This window comes from Aethalodelphis obliquidens, unplaced genomic scaffold (assembly GCF_003676395.1).
Source record: "Aethalodelphis obliquidens isolate GAN/ISIS:26980383/991018 unplaced genomic scaffold, ASM367639v1 scaffold5, whole genome shotgun sequence".
NCBI classification, from domain to species: domain Eukaryota; kingdom Metazoa; phylum Chordata; class Mammalia; order Artiodactyla; family Delphinidae; genus Aethalodelphis; species Aethalodelphis obliquidens.
Window position 1 is genome coordinate 28014192 of NW_020837949.1, and position 16297 is coordinate 28030488.

Below are 16297 nucleotides of genomic sequence, written 5' to 3' on the forward strand. Positions count from 1 at the left end.
CCGGGAGGAAACTGAATTTATAAACGGCTGTCAGAGATTTCTCGCCCAAAGATTTTGATTTACCTCGATTGCTTCTCCATTTCTCTAAGCTCATTCTTTGCTCTGTGTTATTTGAATGGCCACTGTCGACTTTTATTTCGTGTGAGAGATAAGAAAGTTTGAAAACAACATGAAAACCGCTCTAAATCTCGTGGGTGGTATCAAGGAAAGAGCAGCGCTGTGTTAAATATAGTTTTTATTTTGACCACGAAATGACTTTGAAAAAACTGGGGACTGCGGCAAAATGCTAATCGGCCAATCGCATAACGAGCTATCAGTGTAGGGCAAGAGCGCATACTTGGGGCATCCTCTTCTAATTGTCCACTTCCCGGGTTTCAATAACACCGTTGTAAATTGCAAGTAAAACTTTGCTGGGTTTTGTTGCTTGACTTCGGGGCAGCTCCTCGAATATGCTGGAGAAATTGGGTTGCTTGCTTATAGACTTCTTTTTCCATCAAGTCCAGCCCTGAGTCGGAGCCTGGCAGTCTGGAGGGAAAACACCTCACAGGCCTGTGGGAACGGGTGAGAAAAAGCCCAGCATTAGTGGAGGGGCAGCAACAAACCCAGGGCAGGTGATCGGAGTCTGTAATGCCTGCCAGCTCATTACCAGCTCTCACCTTTGGGGCTCTTCATTTACTTTCACAAACCGATTTAATATGCAAATGCTGTTTTGAGGAGAATAATTTCACTAGGTTTAAGGGAAATCCTAGTATGAAAGAAATACTAACAACAAAGACCTAGAGATAAACAACAAGCCATATTCCCGCCTCTCCGACCCCCAAAGAAAAGAGGGCTCTGCGAGTTAACTGATGCCTCCTATACTCCTAACCTGTGATACTTACTGCCTTTCACGTGCTATATGAAATTAGCAAGAATTCTTTATTTGCTACTAAACTAACTAAAAGCAAAAGCAGTAGCCTTCAGTATGAACTTGTGGCCCATGTATTTGTTAATGTACTGGAAAGTTAGTTCCCACTGTGTATTCAGTAATTAATCAGAGGAACTCAACAAGACTCTTTCCTTGAACCTTGCAGACCCTTCCTATTTGTGTCCTAGTCCATCACCCGCCTCCATCACACACAAGAAATAACAAAAGACCAGTCGGAGATAAAGACTGAGCAAAACTGTAGAAGAATTTAGGAATGTTTTTCCTCCTCTAGAAGGAAGGTACGTTGCCCTTGGTGCTATTTATTAAATAGGAAAAAGTGTGGATGAATCTGAATGCCTGGGAGAGGGGGGTCATCATAATAATAATCTTCTCTCCTTTTTTTTTTTAGCTTGCAGTAGTTAATAAGAAGCAAAAAGAAAGCTGGTTTGTTGCTTTTGAAAAAGAGGCCGGGGTGGTAGATGTTGTTGGAAAGGCCTGAAAACCTTAAAAGCGTGACCAGGGATGAATTAGTGCACTTGGCAGAAGGCTGAATAATTCCCAGTCCATTTTTTATTTTTAAAATAGTCAACAGTATTTGATGACATTAAAGAGAAGAGATTAAAAATTGTGGATTATTTGGCAATTGATGGTTCTGTTATATTGTCTTTTATTGCAGTAATCATGACCAGAAACTTCATTTCCTTATGACAGGGATGTAAATCAAAAGCATGTGAAAATTATGCAAGTTCTTGAAAAATATCAAGAACATAGTTTAGGAAGCATTGAGATCAAAATCAGATTCCCCAGGAAAAAGAGAACTTTGAATTACTTTAGCGGAGTAGAACTTCTTTCTTATTTTCTCGGAAAGTCTTAACTCAGAGCTTGTTACCTAGTCTCTTTGTACCAAAGGTTTTTTCTGCTTCCCTTAGGACATCTCATGCAGGATAAACCAAACATTAAAACTCACCTTCCCCAAGGATTTAAAGTAGTAGAGCAAATGAATACTGGCTTTCCAAGGCTGGGAAGGGGAGGGAACTTAATCATCAGCTCTGATGAGAAAAAGGGGGGATTATAGGATTCTCCAAGAAAATCCAAAGAAACGATAACCGAGTTTCTATTTTGCCATTAACAAAACAAACAAGTCTTCTTTGCATTCTTTTAATAAATAATTTTAAAGTGTTGAACTGATTTAGAAGCTTCTAAATTTGTCAGATAAGCTCTGCTTTCATTGGTGGTATTTTTGTTGTTGTTATTTTTCAAATGTATTTGGAAAAAACCCAAAGTACTGGCTAGATTAGTTAATAAAATGGAAGACTTTGCTGAATACATTGTGCATTTTGTTTAAGACAATCCTTACTTAATATATATTTTATATATATATATATATATATATAGGTTAGGTTTTAAATGGAAAACACTCATCAACAAATGTTGGAATAACAAGACCTGGATTTATAAAGAACCTCCTCGGTCTTTAGGATTAGGAAGCTCGGCACTAGTAAAGGAAGGGTATAATTGCTACTTTGCGCTATTTGTGTTACTCAAATGACACTATACTTTCAAACAACACTTGTCAAAAAGGCAAATCCCAAAAAGACCAGTGGAAAGCAAACTACTGAAGTATTAGCCATACAAAACACGTATACCCCTTAGCCAATAATTTTCCTTTTTAGTTCACTGTCCAACGAAGGGGAAATTTACCGAGGTCAAACCAAGGCTCTTTTGCCGTTAAGGAGGAGGAAGTGGGGGAGGGGAAGAGAGGGAGGGACACGCGACGAACATAAAACAAACTGGTGGCATTCAGTCAATAAGGCAGGTAACGCTCCGGAAGCGGGTGAGTTGTATATGTCAGCTGGGCGCTGCAAAGCTTTCCAGAGTCGGGCAGTTTCGTGCTTCTTTGCTTTTTCCTTTAAATCTGGCCCTGCCTCGGAGGAGGGCAGCAGGAGGGGGATTCTTCGATGCTGGGAAGCGGCAGGTAGGAAAGGAAACCTGATCCGCCCCCCAAAAGGCAGCAATTAAAGTCTTAATCGCGACCCATCTGTGGCGGGACCCGCCCCCACTTTCCCCTAGCAAAGCTGTCCGGCGCTCTTTGTCTGAGCAGGGGAGAAGAGGAGACAGGTTCTGCGGCCCCAGCAGCAAACGGAAAGAAAATTTCCAGCCTGGGATCACCCTGGGCGACTGCGCCTGGGCCTCAAACCGCCCCAAAGTGCCGCTGGGGGTGTGACACCTCTTCCTGGACCCGGGCCCCGCGCTCTGCGCTCGCCTCATTCTGCACTTCTCTACCGCCGCATCTGTCCTCCAAGCCCGACGCCACCTCGAGACCTGAAACCAGGCACTTGCAGGCTTGGTTGCTAAGGCCGGTCGCAACCGGACCTTTCCCCCACCTGGCCCTTTGGCTGCCTTCAACTTCCAGGCGGACTCGCGTCTCCTCCCCCATTGCCCCAGCAACTGGGTTTCCTCGCCACCCATCCAGCTGCTCTGCTTCGCGGTTGGGCATCGGGCGCGCTCCCAGCCCAGACTCTCTCGGTTTCCACTCCTCTTGGCCCGCCGGGCGGGGGCGGGGCAGACCCCCCAAGCAAAGCCAGAGAGAGTGGTCCCTGGCCTGTGCTGGGCAATGGGTTAGGGAAGAGGGACTGTTTTGAGGTCGATTTCCTCCGTTTGGGGTCCAGGCTTTGCATTTGGTGTGTAATTTGGTCAGCGGCTCAACAATCCCAGGGTTTCTAGTTCGCTTGCATCCAGCCTCCCACTGCCGACCGTTTCCACCGCTCCTGCTGGAAGAGGACGCCCACACCCGCTTGGCCCGATGTCTGGCGCCCGTCACCACCCGTTCTACAAGCACCCACTCGGGGTAACTCACCAGGTAGATGGCACCCTGGACTGCTGCGGGCGGCCACTCACAGGGGCGGGCAGGCCGCAAGGCCCGGAGCTGGCATCTCTGTGCTCTTCCTCTGCCTCCTGGCGCGGTCTCCCGGCTACCGCGTCCTCCCGGTGTAGCGGCTAGGGCACGCCCGGCACTAGCACACCTGGCCCCAGGGCTAAGCTCCGCACGATTGCAGGCTTGCCGAGGGGAGCGACGAGGACGGTGCGCGCTGCTGCTCCCGGCGCGCTCCGGGCGGCGCCCGCCTAAGCTATGAGAACCCGCGCTGCCGGAGTCGCTGCCGGGAACATTCCTTACTCTCTACAGCTCCTCCCCGGGAGTTTTGGCCCAGGCACCGGACCCGGAGGGCGCCTTGATGGGGGGCGTTGCGGGTCCTAGTCTCCGCACGCTCTCTGGGAGGCGAAAGCGCGGCTGAGGCCGCGACAGGCATGCAGCCAGCTCGCGGTGCTCGTCGCCCCCGAGCGCACACACACCCTGGCTGCCGCCCGCGCTGCTTTAAGGAGGCGCGCGGACACCAGCAGTCGGGAGGTTGGGGGAGGGAATCAATAGGTTGCTTCCCTTCTCTGCCCAACATTCAGGATTTTAAATGCTCCGAGAGAGCTCTAGCTGAGCGCAAGTACTAAAAGACTCTCTTTCCGGGCTCTCAATGGAAACGCCAAAAAGCGCGCGTGTGTGTTTGGTGGGTGTGGGGGGAGGGTGTCTAGTCCTAGCCGAGGTTTCTTTTGGTGTGACACCCGCATATTCCTTGCAATTCCTCCTCAACTTTGTGGATGGAGCGTGTCTTTCCCAAGCTTAGGTCACGGCATCGCGCTTACAAAACCACAAACATAAAACAAGGCTCCCAAGGCCTTTAGTTCTCAGGGGCTTTGTGGGGAGGCCAGTTACCTGCTGGCGTCTTCCAAATGGTCCAGACTCGGTTCAGGCCACGGAGACTTCGGGATTCCAGGAGCCCTCAGCCCCAGGCCCTAGAGGAAGAAAGAGGACTGCGGAGGAGGCAGCGGGGCTCCGACCCGGGCCCACCTCGGGCCCGGCGGAACCATGCCTGGAAGGCTCGGATTTCTCTTGCCGGAGGCTTTCTGGCCGCGGCTTTCTAGAGCCTGGCGTTTGATAAATATAGCCTGGTGTTTGCCCCTGAATTCGAGTCTGTTTCCTTATTTAGCCCTTGTACAATGATTTTAGATGATGTCATTTAGAGCTAAACGAGAAAATTGATCTCAGATTTGCTTGGCCTCTAAAGCCCGGTTAAGCAGATTGAGAGTTAAAAAGACAGGAAAAAGCAAAGGGGGGGGGGCCGACGCGGAGGGTAGCGAAGTGTCCGCCGGCGAGTGTGTGCGCGGAGGCTACGGTCCGCCGCGCCTCGGAGAGCGCCCCCGCCTCTTCTGGGCGGGGGAACCTCGCTCACCAATGAAAAGTAGTCACTGACTGCAGAGGAAAAAAAAAAAAGTTTTCCTGTTGAGTGTTGGAAGCGAATTGAGCAATTATCTAGTTTACCTTCTCCTCTTGGAAGTTAACGATTGGCGAGATCTTGGCTGCGTTATTGACACAACACTTTCTATTGATAGAAATAAGTAGTGATTGTCCCCGAGTCATTGGTGCGCCAAGAACTCTGCGATGGGCTGGCAGGAGTCCATTGGGCTGGGCAGGCAGGTTCGGCTGGTGATGCTGGGGAGGAGGAGGAGGCTGTTGGTGGTGATGGTGCCCGTCCCCCTCTCCGCAGGTCTGTGACAAGCAGGGAACAAGGCAACGACGGCGCAGCCCGGCCCCGGCTGAGGGACGCTGGAGACTCAGACATGGACAGTAGCTGCCACAACGCGACTGCCAAAATGTTAGCGACCGCTCCGGCCCGGGGCAACATGATGAACACCTCCAAACCCTTGGCTTTCTCCATCGAAAGAATCATGGCACGCACCCCCGAGCCCAAAGCCCTGCCCGTCCCCCACTTCCTGCAGGGAGCCGTGCCCAAGGGGGACCCCAAGCACTCTCTGCATCTTAACTCGTCGATCCCCTGCATGATCCCCTTCGTGCCCGTGGCGTACGACACGAGCCCTAAGGCGGGAATGACGGGCTCGGAGCCGCGGAAGGCGAGTCTGGAGGCTCCGGCTGCACCTGCAGAAGCGCCCGCGGCGCCCGCGTTCAGCTGCAGCGACCTGCTCAACTGCGCGCTGACTCTCAAGGGCGACCTGGCCCGCGACGCGCTCCCGCTGCAGCAGTACAAGCTGGTAAGGCCGCGGGTGGTCAACCATTCTTCCTTCCACGCCATGGGAGCCCTGTGCTACCTGAATCGAGGTGACGGCCCGTGCCACCCGGCGGCCGGCGTTAACATCCACCCGGTGGCCTCCTACTTCCTCAGTTCCCCTTTGCACCCGCAGCCAAAAACGTATTTAGCCGAAAGGAATAAACTGGTGGTCCCGGCGGTGGAGAAGTACCCCTCGGGAGTAGCTTTCAAAGACTTGTCCCAGGCTCAGCTGCAGCATTACATGAAAGAAAGCGCCCAGCTCCTGTCGGAAAAAATAGCGTTCAAAACCTCTGACTTCAGCCGCGGCTCTCCTCATACCAAGCCCAAAGTTTTCACTTGCGAAGTGTGTGGAAAGGCAAGTACTGTGTAAGGAGTGTGGGGGGTGGGCTTCCTTCCTTCCTTCCTTCCTTCCTTCCTTCCTTCCTCCCTTCCTCCCTCCCTTCTTTCTTTCCACATTTAATTTTATTTTGTAATTATTTGTATACACTTGTTATAACGTTATCACCTCCCTCCCCTCCCTCTGCCTGGTTTGATCTCCAAGGGCTTGTTGAGCTAACCTGTTGTACTTGTGTTTAAGGTCTTTAACGCGCACTATAACTTAACCCGTCACATGCCGGTGCACACAGGAGCCAGACCCTTCGTTTGCAAAGTTTGTGGAAAGGGCTTCCGGCAAGCCAGCACCCTGTGCAGGCACAAGATCATTCACACCCAGGTGTGTTCGGCTGTCTCAATTTCACCTGGTTTATTTCCGAACGATTTTTTTTTTTAATGGCCGATAAACTCTTACTCTTTAGCGTAAGGTTTGTTTAAAATGTGCCGGCTGTGAGAGAGAGAAATGCCAAGTATTGTTTGCCTTTGTTTTGCTTAAAATCATGTGTAAGAGCATTACAGTGTTTGTGAGTTTTTCAGACTCCACTGAATAGCAAAATACCTTAACTTCTCTGCTTTTTCTCCTTTCCGCTTAGGAAAAACCTCATAAATGTAACCAGTGTGGCAAAGCATTTAATAGAAGTTCTACTTTAAACACGCATACCCGAATACACGCAGGCTACAAACCATTTGTGTGTGAATTCTGTGGCAAAGGATTTCATCAAAAAGGTATCGAACCCAGGAGGCGTTGTCTTTCGCAGTAGTCTTACCAAAAGCCCTCAACTTTGGGGGGTATTTCAGAAAACGATCTGTTAAGTGCAGCTAGTTACCAGCGCATGTGTTGCCATTCCAACGTCGTACCCTCAAGTGTGATGAGTGCTAGAGAAAGGCATGGCTCGTATACAGAGGGGGCATTTCTTTTTAACCGCTTGTCCTCGTTTTATAGAATTGGATTAATAACTGTTGTATTAAAACGTGGAGGGAACGACCTCACTGCTGATGTTTAAAAATAAATTTGGGGAGCGAAGTGCAGGCGGGCAGCATAGAACTGCACCGGCCCTCCGCGCTGTGGCCCCTCTTCTCTAGACTCGTTGTCCTTCAATCGTCTGCTCCTCCCGTTCCAAGCTTTCTTTTCAGATCCACGTCCCTGTCATTTGTCTGTTTCAGGGAATTACAAAAACCACAAGCTGACCCACAGCGGGGAGAAGCAGTTCAAGTGCAATATCTGCAACAAGGCTTTCCACCAGATTTACAACCTCACGTTCCACATGCACACCCACAACGACAAGAAGCCCTTCACCTGCCCCACGTGCGGCAAGGGCTTCTGCAGGAACTTTGACCTCAAGAAGCACGTCCGCAAGCTGCACGACAGCGGCCTGGGGCTGCCCTGCACCTCTGCCGGGGAGCCGGGAGCGGACCCGTCCCCCCCTCTACAGCAGCCGCTGCCCGCGCCGCTGCCGCCCCCTGGGCCCCTGCAGCCTGGACTCCCCCCGGGCCACCAGTGATCAAGGCCGAAGTCCCTTCCCAGCCCCAGCCGGGGTCCCCACTACTGAGACAGCGGCGGAATAGAGCTGGACCTCTCTACCCAAGCTCACCTGTAGAACCCAGGGCATGTTGGGCCTTACACGTTAGCGCCAACCAGAAGCCTCTGAATTCCCCGGCCTTTCGCCTCTTGCATGCACCTGCTAAATGGTTTTGTGTATTATATCCTATATAGGCACTAACAATTATGAGAAAATTTGGGGGTTTGTTTTCTGATTTTTTTTTTAATTTGCAAAGAATTTTCATCTCGGGTGGAGAGATCGTGTTTGTTTTGCTTTTTAAACACAAATTTCTGCTGTATTTATTGAGATCTGTATTATCCTACCCGGGAATGCTGCACCATTTTAATTTTATTATTGTATATACTTCCATTGTGTGGATTCTGTGGTCTCGAGATGCCTGCCGATTGTTTATTACCAGTTCCTCTTTCCCTGAGGTTAAAAAAAAAAAACCAATTCTGTGTGTATGTTATATATACACGCATAGATGTGTGAGCCTGTAAAGGCACAGTCCACATTCATCAGCACACACACACATACAAACACACACACATTAGATAAGGACGGTTCACTTTGGATGAATTTGAATTTTGGTTTTGATTCTTGCACGTGAAAACTGATTCATTGACTGTTGGAAATAAATCCTTGGAACATGCTTATTTAATCAACACCCTTCAGGGCTCTGTTCATATTATTCAGCTAGGGATCCCTGATTCTGACCCCCTCAGCCTTCTTTCTTCCTTTTTAAAAAGTTCAACCCTGGGTTAGTATCACCCAATGTTTCATCTGAAAAATTCACCAGGAGCAAATAATAGTCTCTCCAAATATTTACAACTTTGGTAAAGTAATGAAATTCGATAAGTTCAGAGACAGAAGATGTGGAGCTTTCTAACAGAAGCACGTCTTTGTCCTGGACCATCTGGTATATTTGTAGTGCAAAGTTAAGTGGGAACAACATATCTATAGGAGCTGTGTGTAATATACGTCCCCACACAGGCGTTACAATGATATCATGTGGACGGGGATCTATTGTTTGCCTTCTGAACGCACATACTGACTTGTACATAGCTGGCAAAGGGAGCCTGCATGTTTTTATGTGTGTGTATATGTTTATAGACGAATATACTTCCGTTCAAGGAGGAAAAATGGATGAAAACCAAACTGTGGCGGGTGCCAGGTCCTTGAAATGCTTCAAGTGTTAATCAGCATCTCCGCTGTGAGCTCGGGCTCTGGTGTTTTCTAACTGCAAGTCTCTCCTGTTTTCTTGCCAAAACAGTGAAACAACTGCTAAAGACTTTAATTAAGAGGGGTAATTAGTTCAGATTTATCAAAGCCGGGTTGTTATACTATTAGCTGCTCAGTAGAAGCTGCCAGACAAGCTCCCAGCCCAGCCACCCTGCTGCAGCGGGGCCACATCCAGGGAGAGAGGCTGGGGGGAGTGGGCCGCAGGGGTCCCCGCAGCCCCGCCTGCCTCGGGGGTGCGTCTCGGCCCCTCCCTCGGCCGCGAGCTCCCGCCGGGCCTGGCCGCTGCGGAGAATCCACCGCGGATCCGCACGGCGGGCACAGGATCCCCTCCCACCCGGGGCGGCCTCGCCGGCTCTTCGAGCGCCTCGACGGTCGCAAGAGAGGCGTAGGGAACGAGTTTAAATTTGCTCTCCTGCCCCGCTTTTGTACGTCTTGGGGGGCGCTCAAGGAAATGCGGAGCCAGGAGGCGACAGGCAGGACGAAAGGGAGATGGGTAGGGGGCACCGCCGGGGCGAGGCGGCGATTTCCTTGGCAACCAGAGCCCGCATTTCCAGGTGGGGGAAGGATTGACCGCTCCGGGCGCCGAGAGCCGACGACCCGAGGCCCTCCTCGGCGGCCCAAGTCAGAGAGGTGATAGACACCCTGGGTGAGGTGACCGCGGACAAGCGGGTGAGCGGGCCCCACGGGACATCCGAGCCAAGTTCCACCGCGGCCGCTCTCAGGTTAGGGGACCCCAATATCCTGGGCACGGAGCTGGACGGGAGGGATCCCGAGAACAGGGGATTCCTGATTCCACGTGCAGGCGTCGGGTCCAGACTTCCCAGCTCTTGCCCCAGGACGCAAGCCCTCGGGCACTGGGACTTTTAAGTCCCAATCCAGCAATCAGTAGATCGAATCCCTACCTTTCTCTTTTCCTGACGTCCCCATACCCCACCTTATCCTTTGCTGAGGCTAGATCCGTGTTAGATTTGACTTCAGAAAGAGATAGTTTTGAAATTCCATAGTTGGGTAAATTCTGAATCTTAGAGGCTGGCAGAAGAGCCATTTCTCCTGAATATCACAGCCAAGTGGAAAAATCTTTTTCCAGGTGCTTGTCACATTCCCTCACAGCTGCCTGTGCCCCAGGGAGCTTGGGGGAAATGTCTGGTAGCTTATGGGTAGCCACCTTTTCGAGGTAACTTAGTCGAACCTTGAAAGCGTTTGTTCTCTTTGAGTAAACAGAATGAGGTCAGGGGTAATTATAAAGGGCAGAAAATGGCTTTTGTCTCTTGAATTTATTCTCAATCAGTATTTGAACTTATTCTCAGAACCCCAGGATGTAATTCTCCCAGACTTTCAAGGTGACACAATTTCACTGGTGGAAAAGAAAATGAACATTGTTGAGGAAAATTACTAAGCCATAAAATACTTACAGTTAGGAAGTACTTACTTATATGTGGTACTCCCACCTTTTAGCCCCTGCCAGTGTGCTTTGACATATTGAAAAAGAAGTCTTCTATGGAAGGATAGAATTGGTCTGTTTGGGGAGGTGGGAGCATATAGGGGATCTGTTATTGTAATCTGGAGAGACTTTGCGCAGGTCTGATTTGGGATGGGGCAACAGTTCCAGAGAAGGCAGGCAACGGAAACAGTAGTCTGTCTGGTCACAGGTTTGAGTAGTCTGAAGTAGTGGTGATTAAGTAGGAGAAGCCAAAAGGAAATCCTCTAAAATAAGCACTCAGGAGGACTACTTGTCAGGAGGTGAATTATCGATGAACTTTGATTTATTACAAAGCTGTTAGAGCTCACTAAACATCAAGGAGAATCTCCTTAAAGATAGGATGAGCTTAGAGATTAGTTGGAGTGGCGGTGACTGGGAGGGGGGTGTTAAAAATTGATGAAGAGGGATACTTAGCTAATAGTCAGTGGAAGACCTTACAATTCTCGCACCTCCAACAAATGTGAAAAGGTGCCCCTTCACTCTCTAACCTGTATGTTTGTATTTGTGTGTGCTTATATAAATGTTTATGTTCATTCATGAAATAGGCACCCCAATGGTATGAATAGCAAATTGGCTCATCCCCATACACCTTCTCTTTACTTGAAGTTAGCCAGCAAATTCTCTCATGTTTAGGAAGAGTGGCCAGTGTTCAGATCATCTGCAGAGGGAAATGTTTTATGTCCAGCTGTCTGTTGGAGTTAACTTTTGGTACAGAGGAAGGTGGCCTATTGGACTGCAGGAACCAGTTTTAGAAAGTTCCTGACCTGGAGCCTTGTGTTTTGTTCAGTTTTGGAAATCAGAATATAGAATGGAATTAATAACATTAAGTAGTTAATTCCTACCGATTTTATTTTAACCCAGATCCCAAATTCTGATTTCTAATAATCTCTTCCCAAAAGATATAATATGTTCGACTTTAAAAAAAATTTAGTTTGAGAACAAGTTATTATCATGCAAGATTAGGAGTGAAGTGTCAATTTTTCAATAGTAAATGAAAGCATTTTTAGGGGCCTCATCAAAGCAGTTACTTGTTCATGAAGTCTGAAGCTTAGTGAGCCTATCATAGAACTTTGCTCCTTTCCAAATATGGAAGAAATGAACCCACAAGGCGCAATGGACTCATGAGTTCCAGAACTGTGCACACTGTTTGATAGATAGATGTCCCTTACGTTAGTGGCAGGTAACAATGTCAGACATCATAGTTTTGTCAGATTTGGTGACAGCTCAAAGCAGTGACTAAATTATAACTGTAATGGGATGTTTTGTCTTTGCAAAATATTCACCCCCAAATATACGATATAAAATACAAATGATCTCAAATTCAAAATTAGGGTTTATTTCTTACAGAAATTTTTTGGGTCACTTTATAAACACTTTCAATGGGTAGAACCTTTATTACACATAAAGTTTATGATTTTAAGGGATCATGATCATGACTTACTCTGTTACCAAACAGTACATTTTTAAAAGCATAAAAATTAAAGACCAACCTAAATCTCAGTGGGTAAGAATATGAAGGTGTTGCCTGGCCCTGAAAAACATTGCCTTTTTGCTATGTTTTTGCCAAAAACACATATTATTTCACACAAGAAATTATATGTTTCTATTAGGTTAATTAAACACCAAAAAATAAATCATATTTATAAGTGTAAGCAGATACCTTATTATAAATTTCATTGTTTCTAGAAGTCAGTGCATATGTCCATTCCAGCTCCAGGCAGACTAACTAAAAACAAAGCTATATTAATCTACACACTGGTCATTTGTATTCTCTTGGTGTTGAAGCAATGGGCAGTTCAAACCAGGATAGGTTACTCACTCCAGGCAATAGAGAAGAGGAAGCTTGGTGTTTAAATGACCCTGATAGGAAAATCTACCTCTGCTATTATATTATTTCTGCTTGTATTGTGACATGCTGCCCATAATGAACTTTGAAGAAAAGTCAAAATCCATCATGCACTTGAATGGGTACAAAGTTATCACAAATAACTGTGTACATTTTCTGTTCAAGTTCGAAGTGATATTGGTGTCAAATGAAATCATGTTGCTATTGGTCGTATGGAGATCAAGTTACTAAATAAAGATGAAGTAAAATTCTGTCAGTACAAGTCTCCAGGGCTAATATTTTGCTGTCAAACAAATGTTGCTCATGGGTACAAAGGTGTGGGAGTGGGGAGAGAAAGCATCACGTACCAGTTCCTAACTGGAGCTAGAAATCTATACTCACATGAAGAACAGATCTTCAGGTTGATTTAACTCTATTCTTCTTGATAACAATAATATACACTTTTTATGTGTGAGAAATGCAGAGCCCTTGAATCATAGTAACAAATATAGTGATGTCTTTTGATAGCTCACCATAGAAAGGTAATTTTTCAGTTAAATGTGAACCAGATCTGGAGTTGGTGAAACATTCTACACCTGTAAATTGTTTACACAAATTTCCGAATAAGATTTGCATTTTTTAAAATGTCAGCTAAAACCAAAGTTTGGAACAAACCTCTGTGGAACAAACAACCCAGTTTCTTCAACAAACAGTAGTAAGGGAGAGTGGCAGAGGGAGAGCTAGAAAAAGAGAAGAGAGTGGAGGGGGAGTGGGCAGGGGGAGGGAAAGAGAGGAGGAAGGGGACCAGGATGGCAGAACAAGAAAATTTACCAGTTAAAAGAGATTTTAAAGACAGTTGCTATGTTTTTAACACAGCTATTTATTTTAACAGTTGCTAAAAACAGTTGCCATTAATAATCAATTGCTACATGTAAATCTTATTTCAATCCCAAGTCAATAAAATAAACTATAAAAATGAAAGTCATTTATGACATCCGAGACTACTGGAAATTTGAACACTGACTGGGTGTTTAATAAAATTAAGGAATTATGTTTACTTTTTAAGATATGAAAAAAGCATTGTGATTTTGTTAAAAAATAGTTCTTTTAGAGCTATGTATTCAACTGTTTTAGGGTGAAGTGATAAGATACCTAGAATTTGCTTAAAAATAATACAGAAGAAGGGAAGGGGTGTAAGTACAGATCAATAAAATTGGCCATGAATTAATCATTGTTGAAGCTGGGTGATGGTAAACAAGATTGTATTATACATTCTGAATACTTGGATTAAATTTAAATTTTCACTTAAAAATATTTTACAGTAAGTTGTATCATATCAGAAAACATTTCCCCCCTAAACATTCATAATCCTATCACCATAAAGCATTAATTGCATTGTTTATACTGTTCTTTTTAGTCTGATTCCAGGACTAATCCCATTACAATATAGAGCTTTAAACCTTTTGTAGAATTAAATAATTCTACAATAAAACAATTAAATAATTGTCAGTTTACATAAAAGAATGTAAAGGAAGAGAATCAGTGAACCTGTTACTCTCTTGAGAAGCAAAATGTTGAGGGTAAAGGACAATTGAAAATTTATATTGGCTAGGATATTTCAGATAGTGAGAAGAAACATATATGTGCACGGGTTAATCGGAAGGCAATACATAAAATGGAGACTACCTCAGCATTGTATAGTCACTCCAAGTCCCAAGAAAACCAGAACTAAAACTCAATATTCATTCATTATTTCATTGATTCATTCAAAGTGCAAGGCGCCAGCTTAGGTGGAGGGTATGCAATAGGAATTAACACCCATATGTTTTTTATCTTGCTGGAATTCACATTCTATCATGGAAAACAGAGTGTTTTGCATGGGATCAATAGATTTCCCTTTCACTAAGATTGATGTGGTTTTCATGGATGAATGACCTTCTAGCCAATACTAGAATCTAATGCAGAACCTCTGGCATGGTACTATGGGACCAGGTGACCAGCTGGTGATACTCTGATTACGTTGGACTCCTTCCGCATGGAGGACATCATGCTGTCTTTGCTGGAAGAGATACATATTCTGTACAGTAAGTCCCCTACATACGAACCTTCACCTTTCAAAGTTGCAAACGTGCGTTTGCATGTCCAATCACGTAAGTTAGTTCACGTGTCTGGCCGTACATTGTCACATACATTGTCACGTGTGTGCATCCTCTACAAGTGGTTGTGCTTTTGTGTACTTCACTGTACAGTACTGTATAGGGTACAGTAGTACAGTGTCTTTATTTCAAGCCCAGGCTGTCCGGAAGCAAGCGTAAAAGCAGCGGTATACAGCTGATTGTGTTAGTTGGGTACCTAGGCTAACTTTGTTGGATTTATGAACAAATTGGACTTACAAACACGCTCTCGGATCGGAACTCGTTCGTATGTAAGGCACTTACTCTGTATAGATTTGTCTTTCTTGTACGTAGTGTTTTTGCCAGCACTTGCGTCTATGGATTCTCTAAATTCCTCATTTACTTTCATACCACATGAATTTTTCAGACTAAGAAATTTTACAGTAAGAAAATGGAGCTACTAAGTATACAGCGAGTATACAGAAGGTATTTGCAATGCCTAGAATAGCTAAAACATTCAACACATATGATTTGTGTTATCCCACATATATCCAACATATATAAAGAAATCTATAAAACAAAAAGAAATGGCAAAAAAAACCTAATCGAAAAACAGGCAAAAACTTGATAAGGAATTACAGAGAAGGAAATCAAACTGCCCATATACATGTAAAAAGATGCTTAGCCTTCTTAATCATCATGAAAATATCACCACAGTGAGATCCAATTTCATACCCAACCAATTGGACAAATTAAAATTCTTACAGTAGCAAAGGTGGTGAATACATAAAGCATCCAAGACGTCTATACCCTCTTGATAGCAAAGGAATCTGTAATAATTTTAGAAATCACTTTAGAAAACATGTTGGGGGCTTCCCTGGTGGCGCAGTGGTGGAGGGTCCGCCTGCCGATGCAGGGGACGCGGGTTCGTGCCCCGGTCTGGGAAAATCCCACATGCCGCGGAGCGGCTGGGCCCGTGAGCCATGGACGCTGAGCCTGCGCGTCCGGAGCCTGTGCTCCGCAACGGGAGAGGCCACAACAATGAGAGGCCCGCGTATCGCAAAAAAAAAAAAAAAAAAAAAGAGAAAACATGTTGGCATTAGCTAGTAATTTGTCTATACATACACTATTTCTATCAGCTAGAAATCCCTCTATTAGCTACATAACTTAGAGAGTCTCTCACACACAGTTACCAGAGACATATAGGTACCGGGGTACAAGATTTCATAATAACACTGTTATAATTATAAAAAACTGGGAAAAACTCAAATGTCTATTAACAGGAAAATAATAAATTGTGGTATACTTATACAATGTAATAGTATATAGCAGTGAAAATAAATGGATTACTGTTATGTGCAAAATCATAGATAAATCTCAGGAACACAATTTGAGTAAAAACACAGGTCATTGAAGAATGCACACTATGTGAATCCATTAAAAAGTTAAAAATATATCAATAAGGTCAATAAATGAAGAAAAATTTTTAGAATAGTGGTTACGTATAAGCAGGAAATAAGCCAATGAGATTGAAGGGTACACAGGAGGCTTTGATATTAATAGTTGTAGTCTTTTTAGTAAACTAGCCTGTGTGTATACAGGTGTTTGTTGTGTGATGATTCCTAATAGAATTTATAGCTATTATTTTTATCTGATTAAATTTAATAAAAAAAAATTAAACCACTACATTTTAGAACCTTTA

The 16297-nt window shown here is 45.4% G+C and overlaps 1 protein-coding gene across 2 annotated transcripts; it reads left to right on the forward strand.

The window, feature by feature from the left end:
- The first annotated feature begins 5385 nt into the window (after window positions 1–5385).
- On the forward strand, window positions 5386–8600 carry FEZF1 (FEZ family zinc finger 1). Of its 2 annotated transcripts, XM_027101311.1 has the most exons (5): window positions 5509–6004; window positions 6155–6376; window positions 6599–6733; window positions 6987–7119; window positions 7558–8597. In XM_027101311.1, exons 1-5 carry the CDS (start codon window positions 5576–5578, stop codon window positions 7893–7895), a joined length of 1257 nt encoding a protein of 418 aa, XP_026957112.1. In that variant the 5' UTR covers window positions 5509–5575; the 3' UTR covers window positions 7896–8597. The 2 variants fall into 2 exon arrangements, with proteins under 2 accessions (XP_026957111.1, XP_026957112.1); XM_027101310.1 differs by having other exon boundaries at window positions 5386–6376; window positions 7558–8600.
- Window positions 8601–16297: the final 7697 nt, after the last annotated feature.

What these genes read in the sequence shown, in the direction of transcription:
- FEZF1 (XM_027101310.1), top strand. Translation starts at nt 5,576, where the DNA reads ATGGACAGTAGCTGCCACAACGCGACTGCCAAAATGTTAGCGACCGCT. An exon ending in ACAAGATCATTCACACCCAG is followed by an intron (nt 6,734 to 6,986) that starts GTGTGTTCGGCT and finishes CTTTCCGCTTAG; the next exon opens with GAAAAACCTCATAAATGTAA. An exon ending in CAAAGGATTTCATCAAAAAG is followed by an intron (nt 7,120 to 7,557) that starts GTATCGAACCCA and finishes TGTCTGTTTCAG; the next exon opens with GGAATTACAAAAACCACAAG.